The sequence below is a fragment of the Ascoidea rubescens genome (genome assembly GCF_001661345.1).
Source record: "Ascoidea rubescens DSM 1968 unplaced genomic scaffold ASCRUscaffold_2, whole genome shotgun sequence".
Taxonomy (NCBI): Eukaryota; Fungi; Ascomycota; class Saccharomycetes; order Ascoideales; family Ascoideaceae; genus Ascoidea; species Ascoidea rubescens.
In genome coordinates this window covers 1,049,742-1,069,538 of record NW_017962914.1, presented here as the reverse complement: position 1 = coordinate 1,069,538, position 19,797 = coordinate 1,049,742, and the positions used below count along the sequence as shown (strand labels likewise).

Here is a 19,797-nt window from a genome sequence, read left to right as displayed (position 1 = left end):
AATAAGGATGTGAATCAAGTACAGCAGTAACCACCATCGACTATTATGTCAGAGCCTGTTGTGTAGGTGCTTGCATCAGAAGCCAAGTAGAGATAGGCACCAGCTAGTTCCTTTGGCAAACCTTCTCTTCCAGCAGGAATGTAGGTCCACCATTTTTGTTTCAAGTCTGTGGAAGCAAAATCAGTGATTTCTGTTTGGATATAGCCAGGAGAGACAGTGTTAACTCTTGCGTTGAAAGCAGCCCATTCGACAGCCAAAGACTTTGCCAAATGCAAGACAGCAGCCTTTGCAGCATTGTAGCAGGCCTGTTTCTGGGGGATGTTGACGATGTGAGCAGAAATGGAGGAGGTTATGATCAAGGAGCCAGAGTGCTGTTGTTGGAAGATTCTGCCAATGGCTTTTGCACAGTAGTAGACGCCATTCAAGTCCAAGTCGATGAGGTTGTGCCATGGGTCGTCGCTGTTAACATCGATCAAAGGACCTTGAGTCCAGGCGACGCCAGCGTTAGCAACAAAGATGTCGATTTTGCCTCCAAAGTCTTGCAACTGCTGTTGAATGGTTTGGCTGACCAAAGCAGAGTCGTTGATGGGACACTTATAAGCCCTGCACTTGACGTTGTATAACTTGGAGAGTCTGGAGGCCTTTTCGACAGCGGCTGGAGAGCTGTTATACCAAATTGCAACGTCTGCACCAGCTTGGGCAAAGGACTCAGCAATGCAGTAGCCAATGCCACTGGAGGAGCCAGTGATGGAGGCAACCTTGCCCCTCAAGCTGAACAAATCCAAGATATGGGGCTTCAATGCTGGAGGATTTGCAGGGAGAGGGCTGATTTGCGAAGCAAGAGTCTCCAAGCGTTGTGTGTTGCTGGTGGTCATTGTAAACAGATAAGCGATGGGGAGATGTTGATAAGGGGTTGGAAGATGTTCAGGTCAAGGAAAAGCCTGGGTATTTAAGTGGCAGCTAGAGGACTATCAGAGCACCCACAGAGCACCTCAGAGCATTACCACAGCATCTCAGAGCAAGCAGTAGAGCCATTACATCACAACCATCGAGAGTTTGCAGGCAAAAGCAACAGCAGCAGCCTAAGCTCGCCTGGCCTGGAGCGAACAGCTTGCCCTTCTGCTTGAGCTTGTAAAACAGCACTGTTGCTGATAACATCGACAAGAAACCACCAGGAATCGCACATTATTACAGTTGGTTCTTTTCTTCTCTTTTCTTCTCTTCTCTTCTCTTCTTCTCTTCACTTCTTTTTTTCTCTTTTCTTCTCTTTTTCTTTGGTGATGGAGCACTTGAGCCACGAGTGTGGATGCACATGCAGAAGCACGTACTTGTGCATATTGTCGAACAGGCTCTGATAAGACTGCTCCTCTGCTGCTTCTGCTGCTTCTGCTGTTTTTGCTTCTTTCCTATCCTGATACCGACTGCCAACACTGGCCCACACTGCCATGGATCAGTTGCCTGATCACATCCTCCAGACTGTCTTGTTCTATCTCGACCAGCAGTCCCTCTGCAACTTGGCCCTCGTCAGCAAAAGACTTCTCTTGCAAGTCAAGATCAGATTGTACTCCAAGGTCCTTCTCTCAGACACAGTGCTGCTCGAGCCCATCAGAAACACCAGGCTTCCCAGCTTCGTCAGATACTTGTACTGCTTGGACTACTACAGCCACCAGAGGAGGAAGCCCACCAGAGCCCTCCAGTCCCCAGCAGCCTCCACACACTTTGCTAATGACTGGTCCTCCATAAATTCTGCCAATGGCTGGTCCACTCTCAAGGTCAGAGCCAACTCCAACAGAGACACCATCACCACTCTTTTGATCAGAAAATGGGTTGCTTTTCTTCACAGTATCCAGCTGGGAAATGGTGTCTTTCTACGACAGATTGTTGTCACTGGCTCTCCCTTTTTTTTATTTCCTTTTTTTCAATCTTTGTCGCAATCTGATTCTTCTATCTTGGTCCTATTACAAAACTTATCATCCTGCAAAAATATCCACAGCTTCAAAAACTTTCTAGTCTGCAATTCCCCCCAGGACTTTACCAAAAAATACAATGATATCTACTTCAACAAGTTTAAAAAAAATAACCATGCCACTCTAAACAATATCCTATCTTACTCCTTCTCAAAATTATCAAATCCTACAAAAAACTTATCCTCACTACACACAATTCAACTAAAATCAAAGACTCCTCTTAAATTGAAATACAGTGCTTTAAAAATTCTTAAAAGAATTCAACATTTGGAAATCTATACTACTCATGACGCCTTAAATGGTTTGAATTTTCTCGGTAATTTGTTAAAATTTAAAAATATCAATAAAAATATCAATAATACTAATAATACTAATAATACTAATAATACTAATAATTCAAATCAAAAAATGCACCTTAAAACTTTTCTCTTAACTCATCTACACTCAAAAAATTTTGTACGCTCACATCAAAATAACAACTTGGACACTTTCTCACTAAACTTTAATCTAATCAACGACTTAATCGACCTAAACTCTCTACAAAATCTAGAATTAAGAATCGATTGCATAGTACCATACTGTTATTGTCTTTTAAATTTTTTTATAAAATTGGCTCCGAAATTACTCTCCTTGAAAAAATTGGTAATTTATAAACTATCCTCTTTAACTTCAATCAACACATATCTCTCGGGTCAAACTTTAATCTATAATCCACAACTAGTTCACAATAAAAGAATAAATCCCCTATGGGAAAAATACCTAAGAGTGTTTTTCTTAAATCAAATCCCTTCAAAAAATTTAGAATACTTTTTCATTTTTTTAAACCCTTCTCTAGAGTCCTCCCAAAATAATATGCTTCAACTTTCAACTGACTCCCTAAACAATTCCTCAATTGACTCAACTCTGGAAGACTTGGAAAACTACCTAGACATTTCTGACACACCTCCAACTGACCAATTAAACCATGGCGATCCAACAATACTAAACTTCACTGAAATCAACCCAGATGACCAAAACTTTCATACAATGATTTCAAACGATCTAGTACATTCAAAACTAAATTTCACCGCCTTTAAATTCATCTTTAACAATTGGATTCTAAATCAAAAAAATCTAAAATACCTAATCATCCCAGATTTCATTCAATTGTACTTTCCTCAACTAACAAATACCTCCTTCAACAACCTCATCTTTAAAAAATGCAATTGTCTCCATTGCAAACTATCCTTCCACAAACTAAATACGTTTAAATCCTTACAATTCTTCGATACAAATCCCTTTTTCTTCAAATGTTCAATTGCTTTTCCCTTCTTAAGTCAAGCTGAATCTTTAAATCCACTATCCTATTACATCTATTCCGTAGTATTCGATTACCTACTATCAAGATCTCAGATAAAATTTAACTCAACTTCTCTAAACGATTTAAGCTTTTTTGATATAATCTTTGAAGAAAAAAATCCCTCTTTCCACAATATCCCAAAATTAAATCCTTCATCTGCTGCTTCAATTAGAAATATACTATATAAAAACACAGATTTACTTGCTGGCTCTTTTCTAGAGTTTTTAAATTATCCTCCAAAGTTTTATTTAACCACTCTTCATGAACTTTTATCTCACCATAATAGACTTTTCTTTTTTTCTCAATCCCAATCTCAATCTCAATCTCAAAAAATTTGTGAATGTAACGGCCATGAATTGGATTTAATTATAACAGCTATTATACACACAATGTATCCCTTAATTGAAGAGATTGTTCAAAATTTACCAAAACTAGATATTTTGGTCTTAAACAATATCTACTTTAAAATTCTTGTGGATACTAATGGAAAAAGATTTGCTGAACCAATTTATGATTTATACTATGAATTTTAATCAATCCAAGTTCTAGACTTTCATACCAAAAGAGAAAGTTTAATATCTATATTTATATTCAGAGCAATTAAAATTTTTAAAAGGAAATTCTATTGATTGCTCAAACTCTAATCCTCATTATATAAAATTTTTGTCAAAAAATTTTTACTATATAAGCAATTGATTTACTCTACAATTACTTTTATTCATAACTGTTCCTTTGTCAATTGTAAAGCTTTTAAAATGGTTTCAATATATTATTTTCCTTTAAGTAAGTTCAATATTTGTTTGGAAAAAAAAAAAACATTGCTTAAATTTTTTTTCAGTTTTCTCTAACATTGGTTTATGTAATTACAGTTGAAAGAGCTACTCCTACAACTTCTTTAACTATGAATTCTAATCATCATAATCAAGGTGGAAAATAGTGGATCACACTTTGTGTTGTTTTCCCTGTTTTAATTAGTTTCCTATTGCTATGTGTCTTTTTTCGTTGGTTCAATCTTAAAAGAAGAAATTTGGGACAACAACCAATAGCTGGAACAGGTTGGACTACTTTTCAAAGGAAAAATCGCTTTGCTGCTACTGATTCTACATCAATGCCAACCTTTGAATCTAAACCTGTAGATGCCGGTAACCTAGAAAATCAGGAAAGAGTTGTTTTATCATCTAACCAAACAAGTAATGAAGAAACCCAAAAAAGCGATGAATTAGAATATGAATTAGAATATGAATTAGAACATGACCTACAAAGTACTGAAAAAAAGACGAGCAATCATACACTCGGCAAAATAACTTCAACTCCAATCGCTTTTCAAAAAAATAATACAACACCAACCAATCAAAATAATGAAGGTACCTCTTACTTTAATGGCTCACCTACACATCAAGAAAAAACAAACCGAGCACTCTCCAATTTAAGTAATCTGGAAAATATTAATTATTTTTATCATGGCGAGCAACTCACTCCCACCGCTTATGATCAGATACAAAAAGAGTCAGCAGTTACTGAGATTAATTCACACCAAGATATTACCAATAAAATCTTTCCTGTATATCAGGCGCCTTTTATTGATTATCCACCTAAACCCAAGGTTGAAAAAGTGATTCGTGAAAATAAAGCTCCTATAGGTGGTTTATTAGTCCCATCCATGGGTAATTCATCAGGCAATAAAAACAATTTAGCCTTGAATGAATTTTTTACTGACGACTATTGTAGACAATCAACAAAATCTGACTTGCAGGCTGGCGAGGATAAGAGTGTTGATAATTCTGTTACAAAAGAGCTTTCAGAATTAAATAATGGTTTATCAAGAAGTCAAAGCCAAAACGATTCAGGGATTAATTTATCTTTCAGTGAACTCATGTTCAAAAATAATGATAGCTTATTTGATGAAAGTAAAGGTTTAAAAAGTGATGCTCAATTACTGAATGGTGAAATAGAAACTGAAGATGATAGAACTCAAGCTTTTAGTGACATCCAAATAACAGAAAAGAGAGAAAGAAAGACTTTTGAAAATAAATGTTCAGAAAAAGCGGATAAAGTTAGTTTAATTAAAGACATTTCGAATATTTTGGGTGATCTTTCTGCCATTATTTTTGGTTCTAATTCTGTGAAATCCATAGAAAGTGATGAAAAAAAGGTTAACTCTGGCTTAAAGAATACTGAATTTCAAATCGATAATACTATTGATGCTACTGATGCTGCAAAAAGTAAAACTTCTTTATTTATTTTTCCAAAAGATAGTGACAGTGTTGAGAAAGAAAATATCTCGAAAGCCTCTACTAAGGACGATTCTTTTATTTCAAGTTTCAAGACCCTTGAAGAAAATATGAAGCCAATTGAAAATATTAATAGCAGTAAGAGGAATTCTTTTAAAAATATAACTGAAAATTCAGATTTAAACGATAATAATAATTTTGATAAAAATTTATTCGGTGTAAGCAATCAAACTTTTCCAAGTCAAGACTTAGAAAATAATTCTAATGTGTTTGAAAAAAATAAGGCTTTAGATAATGAAGAAAAACTAAAGAATATAAATGATAATAATATGGAAAACCAACTAAAAGCAGAAAAATTGCAGGATTTGCAAATTTTGGGCGATTTAAAAGAATCACGCCAAATGAATCAAAAGGAAACCAATAGTTATCATCAACCTTTATTAGAAATTGATAACAAAGAAAATCAAGTTTCAGGCACAAAAAATAAAAGAGTTAGTTTGAATATTCCAATAAAAAAACATGAGGCCTTCCAACTAAAAACTATGAGAGGTTTCAACAAAAACTCAAGCTCTCATCTGAGAAACCCAAGCCAACTGTCTTTGAATTCTGATCAAGATAAGTATTTTGCAAAAATGGCTGCATCTAAGGCTCTTTCAAGCTCGGTAGTAAACTTTAATGCCAAAAATTCATTTAGTCAAAACGCTACTAGCTCAAAAACTTCAAGAAGAGTCTCTTTTCAAAATTTTAATGTTCTGAATAACGGAGAGAAATTGCTTCCTGTTTTGTCTAGTGAACAATCGAAAAAGGCATTTACTAACACTAAAAAGAGATTTAATGAAGTCAAACCATCTGTTCCAATAGATCAAATTGAGAATGAAACAAAATTGAAAAAATTGAAAACTGAAAAGAATCACGAAAGCAACAGGAAGCTTAGTTTTGACCAAACAAAAAATAGTTTAAGCTTAAATAATAATAATTTAGTTAAGACAGATAATCATAGTGATGTCCCAGATAAATTTTCTAGTGGTAGTGAAAGTATTGGGTTTAATGAGCTTGAATCTTCAATTAAAAGCGTTGAATTTAATGAGCCAGAATCACCAATTAAAAGCAACATAGAAAATGATGATTTAGGGAATTATTCATATAAGAATTTTAGGGATAGTGATATTCATAATGATCTGGAGAATCCAAGAGCTCATAAAGAGACTGTGGAAAATATGTCAAATAATGATAACTTTAAGGGAGTTTATGAGACTGAAGTTATTAATTGATTTAAAATGATTGAGCGAGTTTTTAGTGTTTAATTTGAGATTAATTTCTACATTTTTGTTTATTTTTTAATTCTGATTTTTATATTTAATTTGAATTATTTTTTGTTTTTGTTTGTATTTTGTTTTTTTACAGAGAATTTTTAGATATGAAAATAAACATGAAAATAAAATAAATTATATTATTAAATTAGAACATTAGAAATACTAATTAAAATGCTAAAAATGAAAAAGTAGATAAGAGGAATAATATAGATAAACGTGAAAAAATGAGCCCAAAAATAAAAAAAATTAAAGACAGACAAAAGACATGAGAAACATGAAAAAAAAAAAGAAAACTACAAAAATTAAAAGGGAATAATACTAAGATTGTTGGTCATTGAGCAATCCAAGATAATGTTTTTCTACTTAAACCAAAATGACGGCCAGAAGATTTTGGTTTATTTGTTTTTTTAGAATTTAAAGTGTTTGATTCCTTTGATTCTTTTGATTCCTTTGGAGAATTTAAAGTTTCAAGTTTTTGATTATCACTTTCGGAGAGTTTTGCATCAGAGTTTTCGAATAGGCCTGGGGGTAATGAGCCAGGTAAAATATTGTTGTTTTCATTGTCGTTTTCACTTTCGCTTTGAGTATCATTTTGAGTAGCGAGTTTGTTAACTTTTTTTGTGTGAAGTTGATTTTTTTTTGATTTGGAAAAGGAAAATAAAGGTTTTGATTTTCTTGATTGTTTTTGTTGTTTTGACTGTGCTGCATTTTGTAATTGTAATAGATTTATTTGTTTTTGTAATTGCTCAGTTAAAGAAAGCTCATTTCCCGGTTTTAATGGAAATTTGAATTTGACTGAGATTTTAGCACCTGGTTTAATAAAACAGTCAAATAAAGAAGGTATAAAGGCAGTGTTATCATCTAGGTCAATTAGATCCAATTGGACTTTTTTAATTTGAGACGAGTAATTAGGAAAAGCAGCTTGAATAGCTAATTGAAAAGTTGGCCATGTTTTAACGGCTTCATAAGGAAATTGAAAGGTTTGATTTGAATCATCATCATAAACAGACACTCTAACAGGATCGTAATGAACCTTTTGAGGTTTTTTTTGTTTTATTATTCGTTCTGAATCGGTATCATTTGAATCATCAGATGTATCGATTGGATTTACGTAAAAGTATTTTTGAATAAAGCTGTTGTAGTTTTGTTGAAGATTGGATTCAGTTGAGTAATCAGAATGGGAATCTGAGTAATAACCATAATTCATATTGTCGAATGAACCAGGAAAAATATTTCTGTTTCTATTTCTATCTCTGTTTCTATCTCTATTTCTGGTGTCATAGTCATCATAGTCATCATCAGAAGAATACATTGAAGAGTTGAAAAAATGAGGAGGCATTATGGGGAAAAAAACAATCGAATGTGATATATATTGAGAAATTGGTGTTTCAATTAATAAAAGACAAGGAAAGAACAAATTGAAAAAAAGACAGTAAGAGAAGAAAACACATACTTATATTAAGAATATGTTGTACACGAAAGGCAATGAATAAATTCTAAAGATATGTAAAGGTCATAAGCCTCGTAGTGGAAATGGGAATACTAAACAAGATTGTTTACATTTGGAGAATTGTGGTTTAATATCAACGAAGAAGGGAAGCACAATTGCTGGAGTTATTGTTATCTTTAAGCAGATATATTTGTGGATTGGATTGTGACCAAAAACAGAAAGATAAACATCGTCAAAGAAAAAAGAATAGAAAAAGCAGAGCCAACCAGACGGTTCATTAAACGTGAATAGCACGTGTAATATAAGCGCCAGTGGTGTGGTTGTATGTTACATCCGAGCTTAAAACAGGGTTTCTCCGGTGAAAGAAAAGCCAAAAGTTTGATGTACTAGTGTGTGTTTCAAGATGCTAGATGCGGGCGTGCTTGAACTATAAGCTGCGGAGTAACAGACTTTAGAGTTTTTAAACTGGTTGCAGTCAAAAATACAATCCCGGGTTGTGGTGGCAACCACTGGGGCAGAATCAGCACTGTACGCCAAATTCCAACCAAACATGTTTGTGAAGGCTCCTAAGGCTTCTGCGGGACAGAAGGAGGAGACAGATACGCCAGTTATGGCAGCAATTTAGCTGGAGTAGAGCTGGAGCATGATTATTAATGGGAATGGGCAAAGTTTGTGCTAGTCGCAGTGTTGTTTTTGGCAAAGACATTTCTCTAAGCAACTAGCAATTCGTGCTAAGAGCAACAGAGAAATAGAAAAAGAAAAGCAGTGAAAGAAACCTGTATTAGTCGAAGAGGGCCAAAATTCCGGGTAGCGAGTACACATTGTGGGAGGTGAGGAAAAGAGGTAGCGTTAATATTGGAGAGGTTGAAAGGACGAAGATTTTTGGATAGCGAGGGAAGGTTTTGTTTTCCGGATTCCTGATTTGTGTGGTTAGATCTGTGCTGGGGGATCGTGAAAAAGGTGAGGGAGGCATTAATTGAGTAAAGCAGATTCCTCAATCGAGAATGGAACCAAAAGTGACAAATAGAAAAGTAGGTGAAGAATAAAATTGGAGAAAGAATGAAATAAGATTTGATTTCATTAGAACTATTACTTATCTTTGTTTTTTTTCTTTCTTTTGATCAAGATCGAGAGAAGTCTTGTTACTGATTGCTGAGTCAACAAAGATTTTGACTTGGGTTTATTTTTATTTCTTTTTTTTTAAAAAGAAGAGAAATATGGTAAGGACACTAGTGGTCGTAGTGCAGAAACGTAAAGAATAAGAATTGAAAAAAAGTTGTTTGAAGTGTTTCTATGATTTTGTTTTGTTCGCTTTTCACATGAATGTTGGTGTGTTATCTAAAAATGCAGAGGTGGAAAGGGAAAAATGGTTTGAAGAGAGCTTTCGGATGCTGGTAGATAATTGACCAGACAGCAGTAATAATAACTCTTTACTTAGGAGATTAGTAGATTATATTCATATAAGTTTAATAGTAACAATGCTAAAAAAAGTGGTTTAATATATCTACAGATATTCAACTAGTCTGAAAAAAATAAATTGTTAGATACGAATACTCAGAGTGCAACTTTGTCCATTTCTTTTTGGATTAATTATTGATTGTTTGTTTTTGTTTGGTTCAGTTTTTGTTTGGTTCAGTTTTTTGCTACTGCAAATAAATCATCCTTTTTGGGATAAATATGGGATAGTTGGGTTTCAAGAGGTGGTTAATGCAATATAATATGCCAGTAATGTACAATAGTACTTTATTTTATCATCTTGAATCATGTCATGATCTAACATACTATCCTGTAGTGCACCACACAATACTACACTACATCATACTATATAGCATGATATATGAATCATTATCATACAATCACATTGTATAATCTACGATAAATACCATTTGCACCTCAGCACTTTTAGTGTGCTTGATTTTGCTCTCGTTCTTTCCTGCCAGAAAAACTAATAGCTTTACTGTGCAAGAGACGAAAAAGAAAAGCACTAGCGAGACAAAAAAATAAGCCCAATAGGATTACTAATGTTGATATTGGGTAAAACACAGTTCCCTTCAAGAATTTGGAAAAATCGATCAATCAACAAAAGACAAACACCCAGAAGGCAAAGAAAAAGAAAATCTTTTTGCTCTTCACATCTCTTTTAGGCTTAGCAGTACTGCACTCACTTGATTTACATGGCCAATCCTCATTCCCTAGCCCAGGATCAGGGGTCTGTACACAATATCCACTCTCCAGCCGATCCACGCCTCTAATGGCCGAACACTCTGATGCCGGCTCCAGACCTCAAAAGAATCTTTTCGGAGCACTCTGTTGCTTCTGCTGCACATCTACCTAATCGGGCAATTTTTTGCTGCTTTATTAGGTAGATCTCCAAAACAGGCAGGAGTTTGATGGGGTCGCCCGGCCGTGCACATTCTGTCCTAAAGAGGAAAGTAGTATATTGTCGGCCCTTTCCGCGGCGAGCCCCGGCAGTAGCGGAAAAACTCGCGGGGTTTTCTGATGGCTGTCTTTTTTCGGACAAAGAGACGTAAAGAAGAGACTCAAAGGAAGCTCAGGAAGATAGAGAAGCTCGAGAAGATGGAGAAGATGGAGATGGTAGAGATGGTGGAAGATGAAGAAGCACTTCCAGAAAACAATTCAATCCCACTTTTTCTGGTGCAATCTGTGCACTCCTGCTGTGGTCTTGCCCTTTTATTGGCCTGTCTATCAAAGTTTAGCTCAACTCGTCACCAAAAACATCTTTTAGAGCTTAAGTGTTAGTCCAGCTTGGTCTTCATTTTCTGTTGTTCATCTTTACTGTCGTGGCTCGCTGATTACTCTGCGATATCAATTTAAATTCAGGTTTGATTTGCTGTGATTACGATTTTCAACAAAAGAATTTTCACTCAAGCACAAGAATGTTGAATCAATCAACAAAAAACACAATCACAGTGTATGGCATGTATTTCAACCCTGTATTCCTGCTAATGTTAATTGATTTTCCTTTTTCATAGAACAAAAAACCATTCATATCACTACTCGTATTTATTGTTCATACCATTCCTCTTAATCCCATTATTCACTTTGCTCGCTTTACTCACAGTATTCCCTTTGCTCATACTATTCACAATACTCACTTTATTTTCATTATTCACTTAATTCATTTTATTCATAATTGTATAGTATGACTCTACAAAACTTTCGTAGTTTTTAAAACCAAAACTCTATTTTTCTTATTGGTAACACCAATTGGATTATTATTAACATTGAAATTGATTATATTTTACATTTTGCATTTTACATTTTAAAATTCAAATTTAATGTTCGCTTCTTCACTGTATTTTTTTACCCAATTGATCTTTTTAATTTTATTTTTTTTTTTCTTCTTTAAAAAAACAATTATTTTTTACCATTGTATCTCAAACAAGAAAACAAGAAAATAAAAAATCAAAAAATACCAAAAAAATCAAAAAAAATCAAAAAACATTAAAAAAAATCAAAAAAATCAGAAATCATAATTTGAGATTATGAGACTATGAGTTATGGAGTTTACTAATTAAAAAAAATTAAAAACGATGAAGTAATTAAAAATAAAAAATTCTCCTTTTTAATTTAACCAATTTCTAAAATTTCCTTTTGGTATACTTTTGTAAAAATTATTATTATTAACTATATAATTTTAATTATTGTCCAAAACTTAAAAAAAATATATACATTCACAAATGATTGACTAAGAGAAAGAGAAAAAGAGAGAAAAAAAGAGAAAGTAAATCAAAGTAAAACAAAGAAAAAAACTAAAAAAAATCTAACTTGAATTCTAAATAAAATAATGAAATAGTAAAAACAAAAAAACAACAGCAGCAACAAAATAAATGAGTGAAATGAGTGAGAAAATTAATTAAAATTAAAAATGGAAATGGAAATGAAAATAAAAATAAAAAAATAGTTCTTTAAGAAACTAAAAAGCAAATTTTTTTTTCTTTCTTTAAACATTAGAATTCTGTTTCTCCATAAAAATAAAGACAAATAATAGTTATAATAGTTATAATAATAGGAAAGAAAAAAAATTGAATTCTAAATCAAAATATAATATGAATCACAAAATTAACAATAAGAACAACAACGACTAACTTTATTATACAATTCAAAAAAAAAAAAAAAAAAAAAAAACATTCAAAAACACAAGAAAGCATTTAAATCATCAAAAGAATTTTTTTTTTCTTTTATTTTTTTTTTTCATTACATATTTAATTGCAAATACAATTACATATGGATATTATCACCAAATGGAATTTCCACGTAATAACTTTGTAAAGCTCTTTTTAAACCAGATTCTAAGTTTTCCCATTTTAAAATGCGAACTTCTTTATCAAAACCTCTTGGTTTTCTGATATCGTAAGCCATAATTCTTTTGGCTAATTGCACTTTGTACTCTTCAATAGGTTTTGAAGTCTTTGAATCTGATGAATTTGGTGAAGTGTATCTTGATGTTGGTCTGGTTGAAATCTTTTTCGACCAAAATGGTACTAAATTTGATCTTATTCTGCCTCTTTCACGTCTTCTTTCACCTGGGTCAGCTAACTCGGTGCTTATAAGCAATTCAACAATTTTAATCACTTCAACACTTGTAACATAGAAATTTCTCTTTTTAAGACCGTTTGGATCATCTTCGTTATTAAAAGATTCTAGACAACTAACTTCAAGAACTTCACAATCCATTGGAGCAGGTTTGGGTTTGGGATGGTCTTTTGCTGATCCAACAACTGAGAAAGTGGCATTAATTTTGCAGCCATCTTGTCTCTTTTCGATTCTGATTATTCTTCTTTGATCGAATTTTTCATTTGCATCCCATTCTGGCAAACACAAGTCCTTGACAGAGATATTATCGAGAGATAGAGAAACAGGAATGTAACGAACATTTGAATGAGATGAAGTCATTCTTGGGGGTCTTGTTGCACTACCACCTGAGCTTATCCCCCTAACTACTCTGTATTTATTTAAGGGAAATTGTTTTGAGAATTGGTTTAGTTTATTGGTGTTGTTGACATTGGCATTGGTGTTGATGTTAATGCTATGGTTACCATGGTTATTAGCATTGGCGTTATTATCGTTATTATTATTATTATTATTATTATTATTATTATTATTATTATTATTATTATTCAAGTTGTTTGAAAGAGTTGGTAAAGAAGATAAATTGTTGATTGGATTTAAAGTGGTAATTGGGTTCAAGTTGTTGAAATTATTGAGGCTATTGAGATTGATATTGTTAAGGTTGCTGAGATTGTTAAGGCTGTTAAAGCTATTAAGATTAAGATTGTTGAGATTGTTAAAGTTGTTAATACTGTTGATATTATTAAGAGCATTTATGCTATTGATATTATTGAATGTATTGATATTATTTAAAGCATTTATGTTTTGAATATTTTGGATGCTTTGAAGACTATTGTATGAATTAAGATTTGAAGGAGTGTTTTGGAATTGAATTTGTTCCAAGTAAACTTTGCTGTTTGTTGCAGTTGTCTTTTGGTTTTGATTTACTGAAGTATTGTAAGGAGTTAGTTCATTGATCGTGGTTGCAGTCGAGCTAACCGAGAAGGGAGAGCCTAACATACTTGAAATGGTTGAAGGCTCGCTTATTATGCTTGCTCTTCTTGTTGAAATTGTTTCGGGATCTATTGGGGGAGAGGGAGGATAGTCGCTATGTATATTGTTGTTTGAGGTGTTTGAGGATAGTATTGGCAATGAATCCATTTGTGGGCTTGGAGCATTGCTATTGAGAATATTTTGTTGGTTATTGCTCAAGGAATATTGGTTTGAGAAATAGATGTTATCGTAGAACAAATTAGGAGGTTGTAATTGGTGGGATTGTCGGGACTGTTGTTGTTGTTGTTGCTGCTGCTGCTGTTGTTGTTGTTGGGAATGGAAATTGAATACGCTAACAAATTGGTTTTTTGAGGCATCTTGCAATGGTAAGGATAGTGGGTTATAAGTGACGACAGGATTTAAAAATTGGTTGTTGTTAGGAGAGGAGGTGAGAGTAGAGGTGGTAGCGATGTTGTTAGTAGCATAAGAATCGTTGAGTTGCTGGTAGTAAGCAGTTGAGTTTGGAGAAGATGAGGAAGTTATAAAAGAGGTTGGGAATAGAGAAGATTGGTTATAGTTACTTGTGGATGTGTTTACTGAGGGAGTATTAGAAGCAGCAGAGGTATTTGAAATGGTGATATTGGATAGAGGGGGAGTTGAAATGGGCTCCGATTTCAAAAACTGGTCCATTGGATTTAGATGAATATTTTGGTTGTAAGATTTTTCAGTCAAAGTTGGAGATAATATTGTTTCAAAAGACATGTTGGAGGAAGGATAGGTCTCGTAGTCAAATCTTTGAGCAGGGGTGGTGACAGTTGAGGGAATTATCGACAGCATATATGAGAAAGAAGATTGGGAAATTAGATCTATAGAAGTGTGAGACTATAGGGAGCTATAAGGTTATAAGAGTAGAGGTGATGTGAAGATGTTTGAGTGGTGTTGGATGGAAAGATATGAGTATATGGAGATAGAAGGATGGGAATATAAGAATGTAGCAATGCAATGTAGAAAGCAATGACAAGCAGCTAGAGGATAAAGTAGATGGTGGATATATAAGAGATATATAAGAGATATATAATAGATATCAAAGAGCTGGAGGAAGATAGGAAGATAATTGGAGATGTGGAATAAAAGAGATTTGAAAAGGCACCAGCAGGGAAACAGGGTTTTATTATATAGGAAATTTTACATTGAAAGAAAAACCAACTCTTGAGAAAGATAATTATCAAGCTACTCAAAGGTATAGAAAGCCAAAAAGTTTCTTCCACGCAGTGGGCCGCAGGTGAGTAGTGAGTACATGGCTGTGAAGACTGAGGGTTAAAGCCTCTTTTTTGTGTATGACGGTGTATGAAGGTAAGGTTACGCATGTACTCAGGCTACTCAGCTGCGGGTGATCTGGTTACCAGACGGAAAATGGGAAAAGAGCACAGTAGTGTGGAAAGTGGCTAGAGACACACAGCGGGTTGGAAGAATTGGAATTGAGTCTAAAGTGAGTCTAGAGTGAGTCTGTAGTGAAGACACTGAACCTTAACGGCAGGTGTGTACAACCACCTTGGAGCTGCGTGTGGACGAACCGAAAGTGAGCCAAACAGTGGTGGTTTGGCAATTTGATCATTTCGTGGCTCTGGGAGATAAGGAGAGATAGCCTCTGGAGTCGTGAGTGATAGAGATAGCCCTGCAAGAGCAGGAGCAGCCAGCAGAACGGGCAACAATAGCGACACGAGCGGCACGAGCGACAGGTCCGGTGGCAACAATGTACAGGCCGGCCTCAATGGCAACAATAGCAGCACAAGTAGCAGGGATTGCAACAATAGCCAATAGCCAAGGGATTGCATGCCGACTGTGTTGATCCACGCTCTGAAGACATTTACGAGCGATTGACCATTAGGCTCAGGTGGGCGAGAAGCAGCTGCTGAAAACCATTCGAAGTGCAAAATCAGATATTCAGTGTCGCTTTGCCTGACATACAAATGGTGAGTTGTAACTTGCAAGTTACAACAAACATGCTATTTATGCTTCTCTGGTTGTGCAACAAACCAAAACCATGATCATATTAAATTAATCTTAAATTAATCTTAAAATAATTAATTTAAAGATTAAAGATTTGGGCTTTTTAATTATTATTTTTGGTTTTTGTTCTGCCCTTTTGCTAGATAATGAACAACAATAGAAAATGCTTGTGTGAAATTCTTTCATTTTGAACTAAATCACAGGCTGGGGCTCAACTAGGAATACGTTGCGAAACACTATTGCTCTGTTTCACTATTGCACTGTTTCACTAGCTCAGTATTCTATTATTTCACTATTCCATTATTTCACCATTCTATTGTGGCAGTCAAGCAAGATCGAAATTATTCAGATACTCTTTATTCCGATGGTGATACTGAAGATGGAGATGTTTCAAGATAATAATGAGAGTAAGGGAAAAGAAGGAAAGAGGCCCACAGGCTTACAAAACGCCTTTCAAAAACGACGGTTGCTTTTGCAAACGCGAACGGGAGAAGAACAACGATTGGCGAACAGAACCATCTCCAGTGAAAGAAATCTTAAAGGTAACATTCCTCAAAGGGAGACAATTTATAGTCGATTTAGCACCTTTTCTGGGTTTTCAGTGTTCTTTTTTCACGTTTCTAGCACTTCTCCAGCTCTTTTTGTTGCTGCTTTACTTTTTCCTTTTTCCTTTTTTTCGCTACCTTCAATCACAGATTCTTCACCAACAAAAGCAAAACACATACAAAAAGGAGAGCCTTCTCTTTCATGGGGAATCAGATGGTTCAAGTGTTCAAGTGTTCAGGTGTTCAGGTGGTTGTACTTCAAACTTCAAGCTTTATCTCTATTATTTACAATTGCTCAACCAAGTTCTGTTATTGAAAGCCTCAACACCATTTGTTGCCAAATTATTATGAGTAGTATTAATTTTATTTAAATATTTGTATTATTTGCAATAATCGTAATAATTTTAATAATCTTATTATTAAGATTAAATTTTCAAACTTCCTGAATCGCATATTTACTTCCATGAAAGAGAAAAGTATGAGAAAACAAGAGACCTAACAAGCAAAAAAAAGTAACTTGTTTCCTTTTTGTTTGGTTTTTCCTTCTAGAATGATTTAATAATCGATAATTAATTTTAAATGCTAAATATTAAATGCTAAATGCTAAATATTAAATGCTAAATATTAAAATCTAATCTTAATCATAATCTCAATCATAACTACAATTGTAATTCTTCTTTATTTCTATTTTTCTTTGTTAGAATATTAATTTGTAACTCGATCATTGAAATATAATACACTTGATTATTCCTGGCAAAATGAAAATTCGTCTCGGTTAATCAGTAATTAAAATGAAAAGAAAAATACGATCCAACACAATAAAATATAATCGAATAAAATAAAATAATTCATATTAAAACAAAACACTATACAGTATATTTAATAGCAAGTTATCACTCGTTTATCACTTGCTTGTTCTTGTTTGCTCAAAAAGATTTGCTATTTTCCAATTTAGTTTTAAGTAAGAGCACTAATACGAGTGTTAATAATTGTACAAGTAACTTTTCCAGTGCCTAATATCTTTACTGATTTTTATTTTTTATTTTTGTGTTTTCACTAAAATTGATGATCAAAGAATTCTTGACTATGCAATTATTTTCTTTTGGTTTCTTGAATTCTTTGTTCATCATTTGTATACAATATCTACCAATGAGCCACGAATAGAGATTCGACTACCATTGAACTTTTTCTTTTTTTTCCTTTTTATTCTTTTTCTCTTTGGTTATTTTTGTTCTTAATTTACTAAGTCATTACTAGGATTGATTTACTCATCATCAATCGTCAAGACCCATTCCCATTCTCTTTTCCATTCAAATTTTAATTTTAATTAAAATTTTAATTAAAATACATCAAGTACTATTCTATACACTGCTGTATGGTATTTTATGGTATTCTATGGTATATTGTATGGTATTTGTACGGTATTGTATATTGCATAATACTTTAACCAGGAAGGGTAATCTTATTAACGTAGCCTTTGCATATCACCTGAACGCCCCGTCTATTTCAAGACATCTTGAAGGCGCTTCGGATAAATAGCAATGGTTTGTCACACGTCGGAGAGACTGAAATGAAACATTTTTTGTTCTCGATGTCGATATTATATTGTACTATTTTCTGTGCTGATCGAGCATTATGTGATGTGGTATAATATAATTTTGGTGTGTCAATTTGGTAAATACATGTCTAATTTGCGATTGAATCTCTCTACTTCAATAAAGATTCATACAAAAAGAAGTCAAGTCTTTGTCCCAGTTTGTCATTTTACTAAAATTGTTTGAATCTTATTTCTCACTCATTCACTTTCTACAAATCAACTCTTTTTATTAATTAATCCAGGGGATATATAAAAATGTATGAAATAATAGTATTATAGCTGTATTATAACTGTATTAATAAAGTATTAAAAAAGTTTTGCAAATGTGTTACAATTTTACAAAAATTTTACAAAAGTTCTACAACAGGTATACAAAAAGTTTTCTTATTAAAGAATTTGAATAATAAAAACTAAAAGACTAAAAAATTAAAAGATTAAAAGATTAAAAGACTAAAAGATCAAATAAATTACCTTGCCAAACTAATTAAATTCTTATCAAAAGAACATGAAAACAAAAAACAAAAAAAAACAATTTAGTTTTTGCATTGTCTAATTAAATCAGATTTAGTAATTTAACTATTATTACAATTTGAAAAATTTGCTATTTTTATCAGTTTTCCTGAATACCTGTATTTAAAGTTTATTACTATTTATTACAAAATTTTCAATATAAAAATGTAAGGTTAAGAAGTTTAATTGTAATAAAAACAAGACATCACAAAATGATATAAGAAATGATAAATTGTAATAAACTTCAAATAACGAGCGATACTGGTTATTTGAAGAGATTGTTTAGGAATATTTATAGGCTTGATCTTGCAAACCACTGTGATTGGCCGAAAATTGGTTGGAAATTCCTTTACTCTCCCTATTTAACAGTCAAGTACAAAGACTGTGGAGACAAAACTATTAGTGACAGCAAAAAAGGAGAAAAGACGACAGTGGTCTCAAACAATAAGCAGCCAATTGGCAGCCTTGAACCAAGGTAAACCAGACAAAGCATCCACATGGGCCACAGGGTGATGGGAGCGAGGGCACAAGAAAAAGAGTGTGTTGGGCTAGCTATCTTGCAGAGAGAAACCTAAGATTTGGCGAACGCTTGCCAGGATGTGAAGTGTGCTGCACGCCTACGCTGAAAAAAAATGGCAAATACCAATCAGAGCGCCAAAGTTATGCCAAGCAAACGCCAACCTTAATAGCCAATCCTAAAGCGTAAATAGTATAGCGTAAAGTGACTCGTATAACGCTGATATAAGATGAAGGCTATTTCTATTCGCTGGAGGCCAGACTAATCTGACTTTGGCTGAAACAGTTTAGGTTGCAGGCTTAACTTCGGAGCATAATAGTTGGAAAAACGCGCCAGCAAGATTGCGTGCAAATATACGTGGTTTACCTGGCAACAACGCACGCTTGTATTGACACAGAACCAAATATCTCGCGCTTTGCACTTTTTGAACTGGAGTTATTAACTTTCAAGTTCCACTACCCGCCGCTGCCGAACAAAAACCTGTATCGGTGCAGGAGCAGCGAATCGTGGTTCTTTTGCCTATTATTGTTCATTCTCTTCAATTTTCACAAAAAGCTATCATTTGATGTAATTGCAGCAGAGAAACTAATAAAAGCTGCTCTGGCAAAAAAATAATTCACACAATTCTTCTGTTTTATTGTTCTTTTATGCTGGTGGTGAATGGTACCAAAATAACAACAACACCAAGTTACCAGATATTTAAGAGTTGCCGCTTTTGTACATAACATTCAAAAATATTGCCATCGATATCGG

The 19,797-nt window shown here is 33.7% G+C and overlaps 8 protein-coding genes across 8 annotated transcripts; 4 read left to right on the top strand and 4 right to left on the bottom strand.

The window, feature by feature from the left end:
• Positions 1 to 14: 14 nt before the first annotated feature.
• On the bottom strand, positions 15 to 875 carry ASCRUDRAFT_68840 (SDR family oxidoreductase; the record flags this gene model as incomplete). Its single annotated transcript, XM_020191584.1, has 1 exon — positions 15 to 875. One exon carries the CDS (start codon positions 873 to 875, stop codon positions 15 to 17), a length of 861 nt encoding a protein of 286 aa, XP_020049366.1.
• Positions 876 to 1,445: 570 nt separating this feature from the next.
• On the top strand, positions 1,446 to 3,839 carry ASCRUDRAFT_68839 (uncharacterized protein; the record flags this gene model as incomplete). Its single annotated transcript, XM_020191583.1, has 1 exon — positions 1,446 to 3,839. The coding sequence occupies one exon, from the start codon at positions 1,446 to 1,448 to the stop codon at positions 3,837 to 3,839; it is 2,394 nt and encodes a 797-aa protein (XP_020049365.1).
• A 575-nt stretch (positions 3,840 to 4,414) lies between these two features.
• Positions 4,415 to 6,808, top strand: ASCRUDRAFT_68838 (uncharacterized protein; the record flags this gene model as incomplete). Its single annotated transcript, XM_020191582.1, has 1 exon — positions 4,415 to 6,808. One exon carries the CDS (start codon positions 4,415 to 4,417, stop codon positions 6,806 to 6,808), a length of 2,394 nt encoding a protein of 797 aa, XP_020049364.1.
• Positions 6,809 to 7,009: 201 nt separating this feature from the next.
• ASCRUDRAFT_74459 (uncharacterized protein) lies at positions 7,010 to 8,461 on the bottom strand (the record flags this gene model as incomplete). The annotated part of the gene is made up of 1 exon (XM_020192697.1): positions 7,010 to 8,461. A coding segment is annotated over exon 1 (731 nt), but the record flags the coding sequence as incomplete, so codon positions are not given.
• Positions 8,462 to 10,777: 2,316 nt separating this feature from the next.
• On the top strand, positions 10,778 to 11,512 carry ASCRUDRAFT_74458 (uncharacterized protein; the record flags this gene model as incomplete). The annotated part of the gene is made up of 1 exon (XM_020192696.1): positions 10,778 to 11,512. A coding segment is annotated over exon 1 (254 nt), but the record flags the coding sequence as incomplete, so codon positions are not given.
• A 939-nt stretch (positions 11,513 to 12,451) lies between these two features.
• ASCRUDRAFT_74457 (uncharacterized protein) lies at positions 12,452 to 14,967 on the bottom strand. Its single transcript, XM_020192695.1, has one exon. It carries the CDS (start codon positions 14,700 to 14,702, stop codon positions 12,543 to 12,545), a length of 2,160 nt encoding a protein of 719 aa, XP_020049361.1. The 5' UTR covers positions 14,703 to 14,967; the 3' UTR covers positions 12,452 to 12,542.
• A 303-nt stretch (positions 14,968 to 15,270) lies between these two features.
• ASCRUDRAFT_126815 (uncharacterized protein) lies at positions 15,271 to 15,970 on the bottom strand. The gene has a single exon (XM_020188958.1). The coding sequence runs from the start codon at positions 15,698 to 15,700 to the stop codon at positions 15,350 to 15,352; it is 351 nt and encodes a 116-aa protein (XP_020049360.1). The 5' UTR covers positions 15,701 to 15,970; the 3' UTR covers positions 15,271 to 15,349.
• ASCRUDRAFT_126816 (uncharacterized protein) lies at positions 15,971 to 16,908 on the top strand. The gene has a single exon (XM_020188959.1). It carries the CDS (start codon positions 16,240 to 16,242, stop codon positions 16,789 to 16,791), a length of 552 nt encoding a protein of 183 aa, XP_020049359.1. The 5' UTR covers positions 15,971 to 16,239; the 3' UTR covers positions 16,792 to 16,908.
• The last annotated feature ends 2,889 nt before the right edge of the window (positions 16,909 to 19,797 follow it).